Raw genomic sequence first — 17,329 nt, 5'->3', positions numbered from 1 at the left:
AGAGAGAGAGAGGAATTTTCAGCTCCACAAGGTGAGGGAAGTTAGTGCTAGAAAATGGAACACCTTCCAATTTTAATTTGTCATTGCTGAGTTCTTCAAACTAGTTTTAACACTGTTAGCAGTAAAGTGAGATTGCACTCAACAATTCTAATTGATCATAACAGCAGGGAACTAGATTGGTATTGTTAAGGTCTAATAACAACCATTTTATACAATCTAGGCTAGATTCTCACCCAGTTCTCAGGAGTGAATGTGTTTGATGCATTGAATTAACCAGTTCTTTGTATTTTAAAAAAATGGATAACATTAGTTGGGAAGGGCCTGGGAACAAATCATTTGTTGACCCTCATAGAAGAATTTTTCTTTAAGAAGAGCAGCAGGGATAAGCTATGTAATTATAGGCTAGTTATTCCAATGTCAGTGATGCAGAAATTATTTGGAAAATTTCTGAGGGCTAGGATTAATTTACACTTTAGTGATTGGAAGCCTGTGACCAGCAGTGTACCACAGGGATATTTTGTAGGACCTTGCTGTTTGTTATGTGCATTAACACCTTGGATGTGAATGTAGGAGGTATGATTAGTAAGTTTGACATGAAAATTGGTGGTGATGTTAATTGTGAGGAGAGTAGTCTTAGGCTACAGAATAATATTGATCAGCTGGTAGATTGGGCAGGGTAATGGCAGATGCAATTTAATCTTGATGAGTGTTAGATGATGCATTGGGGGGGGGGGTCATGTAAAGGTAGGGCATATACCATGAATGGTAGTGTCCTAGGGAATATTGAAAAACAGGGACCTTAGTGTACAAGTCCAAAGTTTCCTGAAGGTAGCAACACTGGTAGATAGGGTGGTGAAGAAGGCATACTGGATGCGGGCCTTCATTAGCTGGGGCAGAGGATAGAGGAGCGGGGAGGTCTTGGTATGAGTCTGTAAAACATTGGTTAGGCCACACATGGAATACTATGTACAGTTCTGGTCATTACACTATAGGAAAGACATACTGTACTGGAGAGGGTGCAGAGCAGATTCACCAGGATGTTGCCTGGGATGGAGTGTTTCAGTTATGAGGAGAGACTGGACAGGGTGGGTTTGTTTTCCTTGGAGTAGAGGAGGCCGAGGGGGAACTTGATAGAGGTATACAAAATTGAGAGGCAAAGATTGGGTAGATGCTTAAAAAAAAATTACCCATAGCAGAGGTGTCTCAGTGTAGATGTAGATTTAAGGTGAGGAGTAAGAGGTTTTGAGAGGAGCTGAGGAATTTTTTCATCTCTTGCAAGCTGGAATGCACTGCCTGAGAAGGTACTCTTAAAACATTTAAGTAGTATCTGGATGAGCACTTGAATTGCCAAGGCATAGAAGGCGACAGACCAAATGTTGGTAAATAGGATTAGTATAGATAGGCACTTGATGGTCGGCATGGACGTGGTAGGCTAAAGGGCCTGTCTCTATCCTGTATGACTCTATGAATCTATAATCAAATAAAATTTACCATGCAGTATTGCTTTGCTGGTCATGACTCAAGTACTCATCCAAGTACTTTTTAAATGTTTAAGTACTTTTTCCCTTTCAGGCAGTAAGTTCCAGACCCCTGCTAACCTCTGGGTGAGAAAATCTTTCCTCATCTCACTTCTAATCCTTCCACTAATTACTTTAAATTGATGTCCTCTAGTTTTTGAAGAGGGGGCTATGTACAGCACATGGTGAAAATCACCCTGTATTGAAAAAGGATGAAGAGAGAAATTTTAATTGTTACAAGTTATAGGTCAGCTGGTTGGGGATTCTTCAGTAAATCTAGCTAAATGCGTCAGAAGATGGTGTTACTGTTCTCTTATTATGGGAACTGATTAAATGAATAAGTTTAAATCTGGAAAGAAAAAGAATAATTTGAAGCCTTACAGTGTTAATTGTCACTTTACTGAAATCTGTCATTTTGAGCACTCTGTAAAATACTGCTTTCTCTTTCTGTTTTAATAAGAATGCTAAATATGTTTTTATTTTTACCTTTCCTCCTTGTCCATTAAGCTTTGGCCTCGAGTGTGTATTGCTATCTGTTTAAATAATGATGTCATGTCAAGTGTTGTAGTTATTGGATCTATTATTGAGCAAATGGTACAGAAAGTAGAAATAGGAGTTGAGAGACTTTCAGTTTGTCATATAATGTAAAATTGAAGTCGACAGAGGTACTTCATGTTGTTCTTTTCTTCCTAATTTTCTCCCTCCCTCTCCTGTGGTTGCTGTTGTACAATTCCACCAGCGTTTTTCCTATGTGGTCATTTGTGACATGTGAACCCATATTAGAAGGATATTTTAGCAGAACTGCTTTAATTCCTGTTCTCATCTGAAGACCCTCATGCATACGTCCAACAGGAACCATTTGATAATGATCAGGAGCTGGTGGCCTGCATATCTCTGGAAGTTTGCAGTAAAATCAAAAATCTTTGATGGTGTCAGCAATGTTTACATTTCATTTCGAAGCCACATTTGAAGTTATGATCAGAAGATGGGTAGTTTGAGATCTGCTGGTGAGAGAAGGATGATTGGGATTGGTGATGGGCAAGCTAACAACAAAGAGAAAATGTGTTCCCAACCCATTTTCATTGCACTGGCTTTCATGGTTTGCAAGTATCATGCCAGCTGTACAGTTCATTAACATAATTGAACAAGGCTCCTGCAGTGCAACTGGGAGCCTCATTTAAATGTAACATTTATTACATGGATTTCCGGTATTCAGCAAACCTGTCAGCAGGAGAAGATGGGAGGCTGATAACTGAGTGATTTTTATAGTGTTCCAGGAAGAGCAGGGTTGAACCTCGTGGCCCCTCAAAGAGGCCTTCAGCTTTCCCTCTATTAATTGCAACCCCTCTTCTGTCATTGCCATCTTCTCAACCTCTACCAACATAACTGCAGAGGATCATCCATCTCCCACCACAAACGAGTGCTCTGTTTGACATTGGGATCTTCTCCCTTCCTAATGGCCTTCAACTTTTCCATTAAAGGATCTGTGATTGCATTTCTAGGGACTGTTCCCAGTGGCACCTTACTAACCATTGGTTTCTCAGCTTGTCTAGTTGGTCAGCTGAAGAGAAGGAAATTATAACCATGTCTGGCCTTTAAACGGAACACATTTTTGTGACCCTCCCCCCCCCCCCCCCCCCCCCCCCCCCCCACCCCCACACACACACACACACATTCCCCATCTTCCCACAAGTTTCAGAGTTCTAGCCAATCCTAACGTTAGGTTTATTTAAAATAGGAAAACTTAGCTGGCTATGTTTAAGGGATTAGATTTTGGCTATTTCCACTAGATGCCTCTTTCCACATTTTTAGTTACATTCTACATTATATTTCTGTCTCATTAAATTTGTATAGAATCTTTGGACTTGTTTCCATGAAATATTTGTGATAGGAGTGCTCCACCACCAGACTGATTCCTGGGATTTGGTGGGCTGGTCTGGTAGTGGTGGTGATATTGTTATATGAGAGACATTAAGCAGATTAGGCCTGTACTCTCAAGTTAAGAAGAATTACAAGTGATCTTTTGAAACACATTCTTACAGAGTTTCACAGAGTCAATGCAGAAATTATTTTTACCCCACTGGCTGGGATGTCTAGAACAATGGGTCACAATCTCAAAATAAGGTATAATGAGGAGAAATTTCTTTACCTCAGGAGGGTGGTGAATCTTTGGAATTCTGTACCCGGGAGGACTGTGGAGGCATGATTGCAGAGTATATTCAAGACGGCGATTAAGGGAATCAAGGTATATGGGGTTAGTGCAGGAAAGAAGTGCTGAGGTAAAAGATCAGCCATGATCTTATCGGATGGTGGAGAAGGCATGGGGGTGGGGTGGGGGGAGGGGGAGATGTGCGGGGTGCGAATGGCCTACTCCTACTTCTTATGTTTATGTGCTTGCATGGGATAGCAATGGTAGGATGGCACTGGGGAAGGTGAGGAAAAAAATCTGTAAGGATGACCCCAGAACCTAGAGGTTAATATTTATCAAGAAAGACTGAGCATGCTGCAGAAAAGAATACGTATAAGTAAGAAGTTTCCAGTTTGGGAAGATAGAATCACAGAAACGTACAGCACAGGATTGGGCCCTTCAGTCCACCTCATTAGTGCCAACCTACTGCCAACCATTAGTGCCTATCTATGCTAATCCTATTTGCTTGCATTAAGCCAAAAGCCCTTAAGTCCTTTCCTAATTTCCTGTCCAAATAAGATAAGATATCTTTATTAGCCACGTGCACATACAAACACACAGTGAAATGCATCTTTTGTGTAGAGTGTTCTGGGGGCAGCCCGCAAGTGTTGCCACGCTTCTGGCACCAACATAGCATGCCCACAGCTTCCTAACCCGTACATCTTTGGAATGTGGGAGGAAACCGGAGCACCCTGAGGAAACCCACGCAGACACGGGGAGAACGTACAAACTGCTTACAGACAGTGGCGGGAATTGAACCCGGGTCACTGGTGTTGTAATAGCGTTACGCTAACTGCTATACTACGGTGCCTAAACATTGTAATTGTATCTGCCTTCACTACCTTCTCTGGTAGTTCATTCCAGGTATTCGCCACTCTGTGTGTATGGAAAAACTTATCCCTCAGATCTCCTTTAAATTTCTCCCCTTTCACCTTTAACCTATGCCCTCTAGTTCTTGACTCCCCATCCTTTGAAAATGATTGTGTCTACCCTATCTACGTCCCTCGTAACTTTATAAACCTCTATAAGTTCACCCCTCAGCCTCCTGCACTCCAGTGAGAATAAACCCAGCCTGTCCAATCTCTCCTTACAACTACAGCCCTCCATTCCAGGCAACATCCTGGTGAGTCTCTTCTGCATTCTCTCTATTGCTACCACATCTTTTCTGTAATATGGTACCAGAATTGTACACAATACTCTGTAGTCTAACCAATGTTTTGTACAACTGCAACATGACTTCCCAACTCTTATCCTGAATGCCTTGGCCAATGAACGCAAGCATACCAAATGCCTTTTTCACTACCCTATCCACCTGTGTTGCCACTTTCAGGGAGATATGGACTTGAACCCCAAGGTCACTCTTATATATCAACGCTCCTGAGGTACCTGCCTTTTGCTCTATATGTCTTAGCAGAATTTGACCTCCCAAAATGCATTACCACACACTTAATTAAATTCCATCTGCCAATGCTCCGCTCGATTTTCCAACCAAAACCTTAGACAACCTTCTTCACTGCTATGACTCCTCCAATTTTTGTTGTCTGTAAACTTACTAATCATACCCCCTACATTAATTTTTTTTTAAACCAGCCCCTGCGGTACTCCATTTGTTACAGATTTCCAGTCAGAAAAACACCCCTCCACCACTACCCTTTGCCTCCTATCACCCAGCCAATTTTGGATCCGGTTTGTCAACACTTGTGCCTTAACCTGGACCAGCCCACTATGCAGGACCTTGTCAAAAGCCTTACCAAAGTCCATATAGACAACATTCACTGCTCTGCCCTCAAAGTTTCCTTATCACTTCATCAAAAAAAAGCTCAGTCAGATTTGTGAGACATAATCTCCACTGAACTAGATCCAAATCCAAAATGAGAAGCCGTAAATTTTAGATCATCTCAAATAAATTTGAGAGAGAATTATATTAAACTTTGTTAACCAACAAGTGGTTGAAATGTGGTACTCCTTCCAATAGGTTGAGGTAAACAGCAGAGAAGGATTTGAGTGGAAGGTAGATAAGCACAAAGGAGAAAAGAATATGTTCAATTGATAGGTCCAGATGGAGTCGATAGAAGGAATTTCATGTGGACTGTAAAAACTGATACGGACCGTTTGGACTGAATGGTCTGTTCCAGTGCTGCACATTCCATGATTTCAGTCAAGCATGATGCAACTCCAGCTATTGCATCCATGCCTGTCTGTAGTTATAGCATATCTCAGCTTGAAGTTACTAACCATCCTTTTTATATACAAGTCTCGATAGTTATTTGTTTGTCATGATGAAAGACTGAAGATGAACTGCTAATCAAGAGTGGATTGCTAAATGGATAGTTGAAAGTAATTTGCACTGCGGTCATTTGGAGAGTGAAGGTCCCTTTTTTAAAAATTATTTTCCTTGCTTGTCGGTTTGCTTTAAGAGTTTATGGATCCCTGAAGGAAAACTTTAACCCACATTTCCTTTACCACTTTAAACTTAAAATTTCATTAATTTCTTGCATCCTTGGCCCAACCTGTGCTCTGCTACACCTTGTGCTCCAAACTAGAGGTTTGCTCTGGTATAAAATTAAAATCTCACTGAAACCAACCATGGCCGAACCAAACCGAACCAGACCTGAGGATAAATTTATAAATTTTGATGAAGCCTCATCCACACACAGTCCGATCTATTTGAGCTCAGATTGCAGATCCAGGCTCCCAACTATTGTTCCAACTTGAATCTTTAGCAATTTGGGAGTTTTCATTGTCATTGTGACAGCTGTTCCTCTTAACTGACACAGTCATCTCCCAGCAGTTTCCTTTTTGCTGTTTCCTGGTTTACCAGAGCACACAGCTTCCCACCCTGGATACGTAAAACCTCTGGCACCCAAATGGTGGCGACTTTTAAAATTTGCATGTAAAGAGCTGGTGTGACTCATTCCGATTCAGCCCAAATCCAAGGACATGTTATTTGTAATACCCAAATGTGACACAAAATTGGGTCCTATCAGGCTCATTTCAGGTAGTCAGACTCTAGTCTACATTGTCAGTCCAGGAGAATCTTATTTCAAACATAAAAATATAATACCCTAAAGAGCATTATTTAAGCTGCCTCTCCTCTGACTCTCCTTTCAGATCTTTATCTGCTGTGAAAATCCAGATACTTGGCAAACGTGCACACGACAGTTTGTACCGTGGGATGTTATCACAGTTAGGTGAAACCTTTAAAAGCCTATAGGCTTGCATGTGGGCCAATGATTATAATTACAAATCATGCATGAGTAATTGCTAACTTTATAACCATTTGTTTTCTATTTCATATGCATTGAATACAGGAGATTATATTATACTGTAAAACAAATCATTAAGATCTCTTGAGGACATTATAAAAGGAGCAATTGAAAATACTCATTTGCTGATTTCTGCTTTTCTGGGACTAAACTTGTGATTTGGCTTCCTGAGAAATGCTGCTGCAGTTCCCAGCACAAAATATCAGGAGAAATTTATGAGCCAGTGTTGACTCTGCTCCACCAAACATCTAGTTTCTTGTTAATAGGTTCTTGTTTAACTAAAATAAGTCATCTAGTATTGTTGTTTTTTATGTAGAGTTCCCCATCAAGACTTTTTATCCTCCTTCAACCACAACGCCCCCCCGCCCCCAAATAAAAACCCGGGCGCGCACGGTTGGTGAAAAAAAATCCCAAGTTTTTGTCCTCCGAGCAATGAACAAAGTGCTCAAGTTAAAGTAGTTTTGGAAGGAAAGAAAGTGAAAATCCAATCGTAATACAATAGTATTCAATTGCATATTAGCATGGGAGCAGCATTAGCTGCATTCTTGGTACCTCCTCCCCATTATCCTTGCACCTGATGCACATGACTTCTGGCATGCTGGGCATATTGTAACTGATTGGTACTATATATTGAAAAGATTAAATGCATCCTATGCCAAACGGGAAGATGATGTGTTTATTGCATCAAGATTTAAATATGCCAGTTGCATTTGTGGGAATTACTGGATTTAACATTGGCTTTGGAATTCACTAATTTGATGGTGGGATAGTGGTGGCTGTGGAGATTTATTTGATTCAGTGTTTACTTTGGGGGCAAGGGGATGGGAACATGGATTTTTTTCCCCCACCGAAACATTTTTTTTGTGTGTGTGTGTAAAAACAGTCCTGATGGTGAACTCTAACGAAACAATGCTAGTTTAAACCTAAAAGTAGAAAACTTGAATGTAATTCATTGTTTTCCCATTGCTCACTGGAATCTATTTTGTCATGGTAGTGTATGTGACAGTTGGCATTCGTGTACCTATTCCTTGGGTAAATGTAGCTGGTGCAGATTGGAGCATCTTGCCTGGAACATTATGTAGATCAGATAAATAACTATTTGTACATTATCAGTGCAGCCTATTGTTTTAAATATTTGATGTGGTAAAGTACATTATGTATAAACAGCAGTTTACAATGAATCAGTTACCAGATGGACTAAGTTCTTAGCTTTTACTCTTGTATATTTTCTGTGCAGTTTCAAAGAAAATTGGCCTGAGACTTTGACCTAGTTGTTCATAAAATGCTTTTACCAACTGAACAGAAGCTTCCTTTCCTTGATCTCATTTCAACATGTGTCTTGCAGGCAGTTGTGTTGGTTGCTGAGAACTTCACTGCAGTAATTCATGAATTTCAGCTCTTCACTCCACCATCTACGTCAATTGTAACTGAAGCTGCGTGGGGGTGAATGAAGTTCTCAGATTCTCAATGGGATCATCATATATCGCACTGAAATAGCTTAGCCATCTCAAAAAGAAAGCTTTGTTCTCTCCAGTATAATTGAGGCTCAGGACATACGTAGCACAAATGACTCAGTCCAAGCTCTGTATTTGATAGTCTTAATCAGGGTCTCATTAAATTCTAAAATTTAAGGAAATGGGAAAACCAGAAGAAGTTGTACTTAGTGTGGTCCCAACTTGTACATTGTGTCTGAGTCACGTTACTGTCGTAACTTTTGTTTATGGGTATAGCTTGTAGGCAAGAAATTCTGCACCCACTGAATACTCTTAGAGATCACAGCTATACTTTTTTATGTCTTTTTTATGTCTTAACCTTTGAAGTAAGGCCAAAGGGCATTTGTTTGGAAATTTTCTACATTTTGCAGACCTGGTCTGGTAATTAATTATAATTGCATTTTTCATCTAGATTGTATTGTTGTTGTAAGGTTTGTAGGGTAAACTTTAACTTCCCCAAACATCTGTGTCCATTGTTTTGAAATTTGACAGAGGAGCTGGCAAAAGTGAATCTGAAATGGCACATACTAAGTTATTCAATGCTTAACAGTTTTATGTTGAATTATTCAGTGTTCTGTATATTGTGTGGATAAAATAATCAACAATTAGGGCTGAATTAGGCATGTATGTGGTCTCATATCAATGTGGTGACTGCAGTTAAAGTATCAGTTCCTTATGTTTTGGCAGTAGGAGGATAAACTTCTAAAGAGCAGCTTCTAAACTTTAATTAAAGCTCCTCTATTCTGCCTTCACGTGCTTCTCAGTTTCAACTGATAGATAGCAGCATGGTTTAGGTGTAGTTACAGATAGTTGCTGGCTCACACTAATTGGGGCTGGAGACAGAAGAGACAGGAATGAGAAGGCTATTATTGAAAGTAATTGACTTGTAATATCACAGGACTTAATAATTGGGCTTCCAATGGTGGAAAAATGACATTTTCCAAAACAAAACTCTGCTGGAAAGATTCTGGAATAAACTTGCAACTGAAGCAGGAGAAGTTTCCAGAAAATAAAGGATAATGAATATCAAGGGATTTATTTAACACATTGGTGTTAATGTATTGCAGTAAAAATAAATGTAAGTCAAATCTTTGTGCTAATATGCATATAATATTCTCGATTCATCATCATGAGTTACTCTTGAGCATTTCTCCATTTTGTTTATGTAGCTCAAAGTGCACACTGTAGATATAATCCAAGTTTTCCGGGGGGGGGGGGAATAATTTTTATTGTGCTTTTGGTAGATGCTTCTCTAACCAAATAAAAATGTCACTGACTTGCCTTTTATGATGCACCAAAATATAAGCTGTAGTCTTCTATAAACTAAGATTTTACAAAATTTAGTTTATCTGTTTACATATTGTGTTAGTTGGAGGCTGAACCATGACTTTTGTTGAATGATTAGTGTTTCTTTTAAAAGGTTTTTTTTCTTTTTGTTGCAAACTATGTTTGACTAGGTGGATGACGACTTGATACTTCTGAGTGCTACCCGATCCTGTTAACAGCAATATTGTTTATTTTGTGCTCACAGACCCTCTAGTCTTGGGATGCAATTCCTTATACTGAACAAAGATAAATAAAAGTTTCATCCCAGTATGGTTCATAAACCTGAATTGCAGTTATAATAGTTCTGTATCTTTTACTTCCAAAGCAATTATTTAATTATCCGTGCTCAGAACAGTTTACACTGTACACCTTGGTGACAAAATAAGGATTATAGCGATTATTGACAGATGTCTTGAGTTGAAGGCAACAGTTCATCATGTTATTGTTCCAAGTGTGTATGTGTGTTTTTAATGGTGTTTTGGGTGGATACAGGACAGAATGCATTTAGCTCAAATGACGGGGATTGCCTGAAAGAATATGACGTCGCCTTTTTGTGCACTAAAAGTCTTAAGTGAAAGCTTTGACAGCCAGCAGGTTGCCGAATGTTAATTCCATTTTTTTTCTTACTGAGCAGCTGTCGTCATCTTCATGGTTTCCATAGCAACCTTTTCCCTCTCAGCAGCACGATATCTGAGGAAATGTTAACGGATTTATTCATGAGATTAGCTTTACATATATTCTGTTTAAACTTATTGTAAATCATGATTTTATTCATTTGCAATATGCCTTCAAGATGTGTTATTTAGAGATGCCTTTTTAACTGTTCAGATCATTTAATGAAGCACTTTGAATTATTCACAGGGACTGTAATTGAATCTATATTTCACATGCTTAGGATTTCATTTAGTTCTTTCAATGTAAAGCTCAGTTTGCATGCATTGGGTTGGATGGTTCAGCAGCAATTTAAAAAGCTTTTAATGGTGCCATAAAATGGCAGTGCAGGTTATAATTTTGGTATGTAGAGAGAGAGAGAGAGAAAGCTGGAGAGGGAGCAAAGCATTAGCCTACTGCAGTTGTCTCTGCTGACACTATTTCCTCCCCACTCTGCTGGCAACCCACCGCTTTCTGTGACACCCACTTCTCTGCTGACGGCCACCCCCTCTTTCTGCCAACACTTCCCCTTCTCTGGCAGCCCCCCCCACCCCTGCCAGCTGCCTCCAGCTTTCTACTGACACCCATCCCCTCTCTCTGCCTCCCCCTCTGCCGACACACCCCCCAGCCCCTCCTTCCCTTGCCTGTCATGCTTTCGCTAGGTCTTGTCCAAAATTTTTATTTCCACATATATGTGAACAATGTGTGTGTGTGTGTGTGTGTGTGTGTGTGTGTGTATCTCATTGTTAATTCCATTATATACCTGAAGCATCACTAAAGGACTATTTGTGCTTTCTGACACTAATTATTATATGCCTTAACTATTTCATTAATTTAAATATTTAATGTGACTCCCTTTTGTCATCAAAATTGATGTGCAGTGAAAGTATACTTATTGTCCATTAATACTAAATTTTAGCTTCATAAATTATTACAACCAACTGATTTGCATGGTGCTACTGACTGTCCTAATCTGGAACATGCTTATTGTGTTTCACTGTTAACTTAAGACCATTGGGAATACAAGTATGGTCCCCCACCAGTTACAGCGGGCACAGTCGGTTCGGTATCAGCAGTTTGTACACAAGTACGATAGGAAGCGAGAAAGAAACAGCTGACTGGATTCCAATTCCATCACCTGCCCTCATGACCTGCCCATCACCCACACCTTCCTCCCTCTGGGTCCACTGTCCTCCCCTGTCAGAGTCTTATCTTCTTCAGCCCTTTGCCTCTTCCACCTATCACCTCCAACTTCTCACATAATTCCGACTTCACTACCTACCTTCCCCCCCCCCCACCCCCTCCCTCGCCTATCACCTGCCAGCTCGTGCTCTTGCCCCTCCCTCCCACCCACCCTTTTATTCTGGCTTCTGCCCTCTTCCCTTTCAATCCTGATGAAGGGTCTCGGCCCGAAACATTTCCGTCCACAGATGCTGCCTGACCTGCTGAGTTCCTCCAGCATTTTTCGTGTGTTGTAACAGATGATCTGCCAAGATTGAAAGGAAAGATTTTCCAATGTTCCAAATTACTATTTAAAAAAAATGGTAAAATGCAGGAAGGGCCGGTTTTGAGCCTTTACATGTTATGGAGTCCTGGAAGAGATTCTTGTTCATACTAGGTGTGTTAATAATGATATAGATGGTGGTCTCAAAATAGTGACATAATGATTCCATAGGTGGCCTTAGGTACAAATATCGTAGTTGTGTGTGAAGAATGTGCTGAATTGCATGAAATAACTGTGCTTAATATGATGTATGCAGCACCATTATAATTGACTTGTGGTACCGCAAATAATGCTATTTGCATAATAAACGAATGTCAGTGGAGATTGTAATTGTAGGTACTTGTAAATTTTTAGTGCTCAATTTGCAAATGAATTGCTTATGTTTTGGGTTTCTGGTCATAACCCAGGATTAAATTACTAGGCATTGTCACATTTAATGCATATCTGGAATATGACAGACACACACCAGACATTTTCAATATTTATGTATGTATATATGATGGGTCCTTGACAGTGGCATTTGCCTTTTATTCTTTGAGTTCAGACTTGAGGAAAGCATTTCTCTCTTAAGGAACCTGACTTAAATCTTTTTAAGTCAACAGAAATTACTAAACCTTTTCACAGCTGAGGGATAATGATCTCCTCAAATAAACAAAGCAAGTCTCCTTAAAGCTTTTGGCTTTCCAAAATCCAAGCCGATTGAGGCAGAGAAAGATTGAAACCAGTAATGCTTGGAAAAATCTAATAGAAAATGTCTGCATTAAGGATGTAATGGGGGAGTAGGGCAGATGGTGTTTTAATTTGCAGCCGAACTCCCCTCATTTCTTGCAACTTCCCTTCACTCCACGGAGCTCACTGATTGCTGTTTCAGGAAGTCAGTAGCTTGCTTTGACAGCAAAATGTGATGAACCCAAACTGGATGTTGCTTTTGATCTCTGCTTTTGTGGAATATACTGTGTCCACATTAATCTACCAATACTTGGTAGAAAGAGCATGTTTTAAGGATCTTGGTCATCCTGTGGCTGAATGGATTCTCACAGCTCCTCCTTGCCCTATTGTCCATTGTGGTCATTTTGCCCTCTTAAGAAAATTTAGCACTGAGAGCAAAAGTTCTAGGAAGAACTTTAGATGGATAGAAATGCATGTTAACGGATAGCTTGCCTTTTGTCTTCACAGGAAGCACAGGAGAGAGCGGCATGCTTTGACCACAGACATACTGTACTAGATCCAGAAAACTCCACAAGTATCAGCAACATGAGATACACATTTGCCAACACTGAACAAGTCCAGTTCCATTGAGAAACCACTTTGACCACAAAAAGAAAGTTTGCTTTTTACGTGATACGGGTTTAGCACAAAATTGCTGCAGCTCCTGGTAAGAGTTTTATGCAAGGTTTTCTGAAGGATCTTGATTTGCCTGGATATCTTGTGTAGTTTAAGTAGAGGTCCAGAATGAGCCCTGATAGTTTTTTTTAGATGTTTCGAAATGCCACCATTTAAATTCTTATTTTACTTGGGAATTATTTAAGAATGTAGGTCATTCTTTTTCTTCTCCAAATGTTAAGTTACAATTGTGTGAGGCAGCAGGGTAAGAATATAAGCTTTCTGGTTGAATGGGCAAAACAATGGCAGATGAATCTCCCTAAACTTTGATCCATTAATGTGTAATGGAGCTAAATGTTTACAACTTAGGTTATTTTTTTTTTGGAGAAGCAGGCAACACATACTGATTGCTGTGGAAATTGAAGGAGAAAAGGTCCAAGGGTCTTGCAATGTGAAGAGCTTGACACTTCTGACCAATGTAGGCCAACAAAATCAATGCACAAAACTTGAATATAAACAGTAGGAAATTGTAATTAAACTAAATATTGCTTCATTTGGACCCCACTTTGAGAATTCTGTCTAATTTTAGTTACTGAAGGACATAAACAGAAAAAGTCATAAGGTTAACCTTTAGCATCAAGAGTTAAGGAAATATGGAAAGACTTGGCCTTTTTGATCTTCAATAGTGACAGCTGAGAAGTGAGCTTGTATATAAAATTATGAACAATTTGAAGTATGTTTGAAATAAGTTTGCAAATGAGTAAGAGCAAAAGGCCACAGGTTCAAATTGTAAAAAGCAAATATTAGGACTGATTCAGTGACCAATACAGGGAGCAGACTCAAAGTAATGGAGCTTAAAGCCCATTTAAAAGGGTCATTTGGATGTTGCACTAGTGGGGGTGTGGGGAGAAGAGTAGGGGGAAATATTTATGCTGGACTAAGGTGAGCCAATCTTTCAGTTAGTTACCTTACAATCTAGCATCAAGTTTGCTCAAGTATATTGAGGTTGCATGTGGCTGAGATGGACTGCAAGTTCTGATGTGCTCTATAAATAGCCAGTGTTGTCAATCTGTTTTAAATGCTTAATATGATAAAAGGTTGTGCATTTATATAGACCCTTCTGTGACTTCCCAAAGTGCTTTACAGCCAATGCAGTTAATTTTTAAGTGGTGTCATTGTAATGTACAAGTGGCAGCTAACTTACTCAGACAAGTGGTTCCACTGAGCCCAGGATGACATACTGTCCAGCTTAATTTAAAGTAAAATGTGATCATATCAATGACAGAAAGGAAATCACTTATCACTTAGTGTTTTTCCAAATGTTCATCATTACAGTATGGCTAATTTCAAAAACAATGTGCATTGACTGGATGCCACAACAATCAAAATGTTTAATTGTCATTTACATTTTCCCAAGAAGCTCCTGGTATCTGTTACAGGTTTCTGTTGTGTAGCACACCCTTAATTATTTTCACATTCTGAAGATGTCCAATAGTAATAATACTCAAGAAACTCTGGAAATTATGAAGGAATCTGAAAAGAAATTGGTGGAGGAATCTTTAATTAAAAATAAACCTGCATGCCGAACATCAAGTAAAGAGGAGTTGGAAAAAGATGGTGAAGACCCAAATACACAGCAAGAGTTCCAGGTGAGAAACTAGTGGCTGTGGTATCTGCACCTGTTTTGCAGTCTTAAGCTGCTTTGACAAACATTCATCTCTTGTGGTTTTTAGAACATTACAAGGTGTCTTTGACAGTGAATGTAAAGTTAGAAATAAAAGTGATTAATGGTATTTTCATGAATCAGAATCAAATGTACAGCATAGAAGTGGGCCCATTCAGCCTACCTCATCTATGCTGACAGTGATGCCCAGCTTTGCTAATGTCATTTGTCTGCGTTAGGCCCAGATCCCTCCACATCCTTCCTATCCAACACCTCCCCTCCTCCCAAACATTATAGTTGTATCTACTTCCACTGGCAGCTCATTCCAGATAGTCACCACCCTGTTTGGGGTGGGAGAAAAAAAAGAACACTTACCCCTCAGGTCTCCTTTTAAATTTCTTCCCTCTCACTTTCTTGTTCCCTCAAGTTCTAGATTCCCTTGCCCTGGGAATAAGATTTTGACTATCTACCCTATCTGTGCCCATCATAATTTTATGAACTTCTATGGTCACCCCTCAGCCTCCTCTGTTCCAATAGGAATAAACTCAGCCTATCCATTCTCTTCATACAAATACAGCCCTCCATTCCAGGCAATATCTAGATGAATCCTTTCTGCATTCTTTATCGCTATCACATCCTACCTGTAGTGTGGTAACCAGAACTCTACACAATACTCCCAAGTGCTGGGTAACCAATGTTTTGTACAATGGCAACATGTCCCAACTCTTGTACTAAATACCTCTGCCTATGAAGGCAAGCATACCAAATGCCCCCTCTGCTCTTCTATCCACCAGTGTTATCATTTTCAGGGAGCTATGGACTTGCACCACAAGGCCCCTCTATACAGTGCTTCCAAGGTCTTGTTTACTTTGTCCTAGCAGAATTTGACCTTCCCAGAATTTGTATTACCTTCCACTTGTCTGGATTAAATTCCATCCACCACTACACTACCTGACATTCCAGCTGTATCTAGAGAAACCTCTGCACTCTACAACTCCAATTTTCATGCCATCTGCAAACTTAAATCATTTCCCACCCCCCCCCCCCAAGTTTTCACCCCTACCACCCCTGAGTTTACATCCACCACAACCCTCTGCTTTTTAAAAAAAATCAAGCCTATTTTGGATCCAGTTCACCAACATGCCTCAAACCCTTTGTGCCGTAACCTTCTGCACCAGCCTACCATGCAGATCCCTCAATCTTCTCCAACAACTTCCCTACCACTGATGCAAGGTTCACTGGCCTGCAGTTTCCATGCTAATCCCTATTGCTCTTTTTGAACAAGAGGACAACACGAGCTGTGTTCCAGTCTTCTGGTCCCTCACCTGTGGCTAACAAAGATGCAAAAATCTCTAGAGCCCTAGCAATTCCCCCCCACCACTTCCATTACCATCCTGGGATAGATTCCACAAGGCTCTGGGGATTTATTCACCTCATGGTGCAATATTTCAAGCACTTCACTTCAGTATTTGTTTAGGATCTCACTTGTATCACCTAGCTCCATGCAAAGATTACCCCTGTAGTCCCTGAGGGACCTATTCCTTCTGTACTTACCCTCTTCTAATATTAAGGTTTTAGGATTCTCCTTAATCCCACATACCAAGGTCAAATCATGGCCTGGTTTCACCTTCCTAATTTAAGTTTTCTCCTTTATCCCCTATAAACAGAGTGACTTGTTTGATACCAGTTTCCTATACCTGACATGTTGCCAACTTTTCCCTGATCAAACTTTCAATATCCTTTTAACCAGGATTCCCTAAACTTTGCCTCTTGAGGACATGGTAAGAATTCAGAGTCAACATCACTTTTTAAACACCTGTTATTTCACACACACCACGCGCCGCGCCCCGCCCCGCCCCCCCCCAGCAGCTACTCTCAACCTGCCTCTCCCAGATTCCATCTTACACAACGGAAATCTGTTTTTTCCCACTCGAGGGTCCTAACTTGACGACCAACTTCATCTTTTGCCCCCCATGACTACTGTGAAGCTGACCAAACTATGGTCACTGTTCCCAAATAGTTCCTCCATAGACATTTCAATCACTTGTCCATCCTCATTTCCCAAGGTCAGATCAAGTACAGCCCTCTGTGGGTGTAGTAGGACTCTACATACTGCTTCAGAAAACCTTCCTGAATTCATTTTACAAATTCTTCCCCATCTAAGCTCCTTGCACTAAGGCAATCCCAGTCAATATTAAGAAAATTAAAATCCCCCACAACCACATTGCTTTTACATCCTTCTGCAATCCACCTACATGTGTTTTCTTCTAATTGCTGCTGACTAAAGGGAGGCCTATAGTATAACCCCCATCAAATTGACCCCTTTCTTATTCCTTAGTTCTACCCATATAGCCTCATTGGCTGATCCCTCCAGGAAATGTTCTCCCTGATCAGCAGT

The 17,329-nt window shown here is 40.2% G+C and overlaps 1 protein-coding gene across 5 annotated transcripts in view; it reads left to right on the top strand.

Moving 5' to 3' along the window:
- Nucleotides 1–17,329, top strand: part of LOC127567007 (R3H domain-containing protein 2) — a 200,485-nt gene that overhangs the window by 77,375 nt on the left and 105,781 nt on the right. For all 5 annotated transcript variants that reach the window (XM_052009619.1, XM_052009616.1, XM_052009615.1 and 2 more), the window contains exons 2-3: nucleotides 13,122–13,320; nucleotides 14,708–14,917. In XM_052009619.1, coding sequence (XP_051865579.1) covers nucleotides 14,753–14,917 — 165 coding nt within the window. In that variant the 5' untranslated portion in view covers nucleotides 13,122–13,320; nucleotides 14,708–14,752. The remainder of the gene's footprint in view (nucleotides 1–13,121; nucleotides 13,321–14,707; nucleotides 14,918–17,329) is intronic.

The sequence above is a fragment of the Pristis pectinata genome, chromosome X (genome assembly GCF_009764475.1).
Source record: "Pristis pectinata isolate sPriPec2 chromosome X, sPriPec2.1.pri, whole genome shotgun sequence".
Classification (NCBI taxonomy): Eukaryota; Metazoa; Chordata; class Chondrichthyes; order Rhinopristiformes; family Pristidae; genus Pristis; species Pristis pectinata.
The sequence above is the reverse complement of the archived record's forward strand: the minus strand, read 5'-3'. Positions and strand labels throughout refer to the sequence as shown.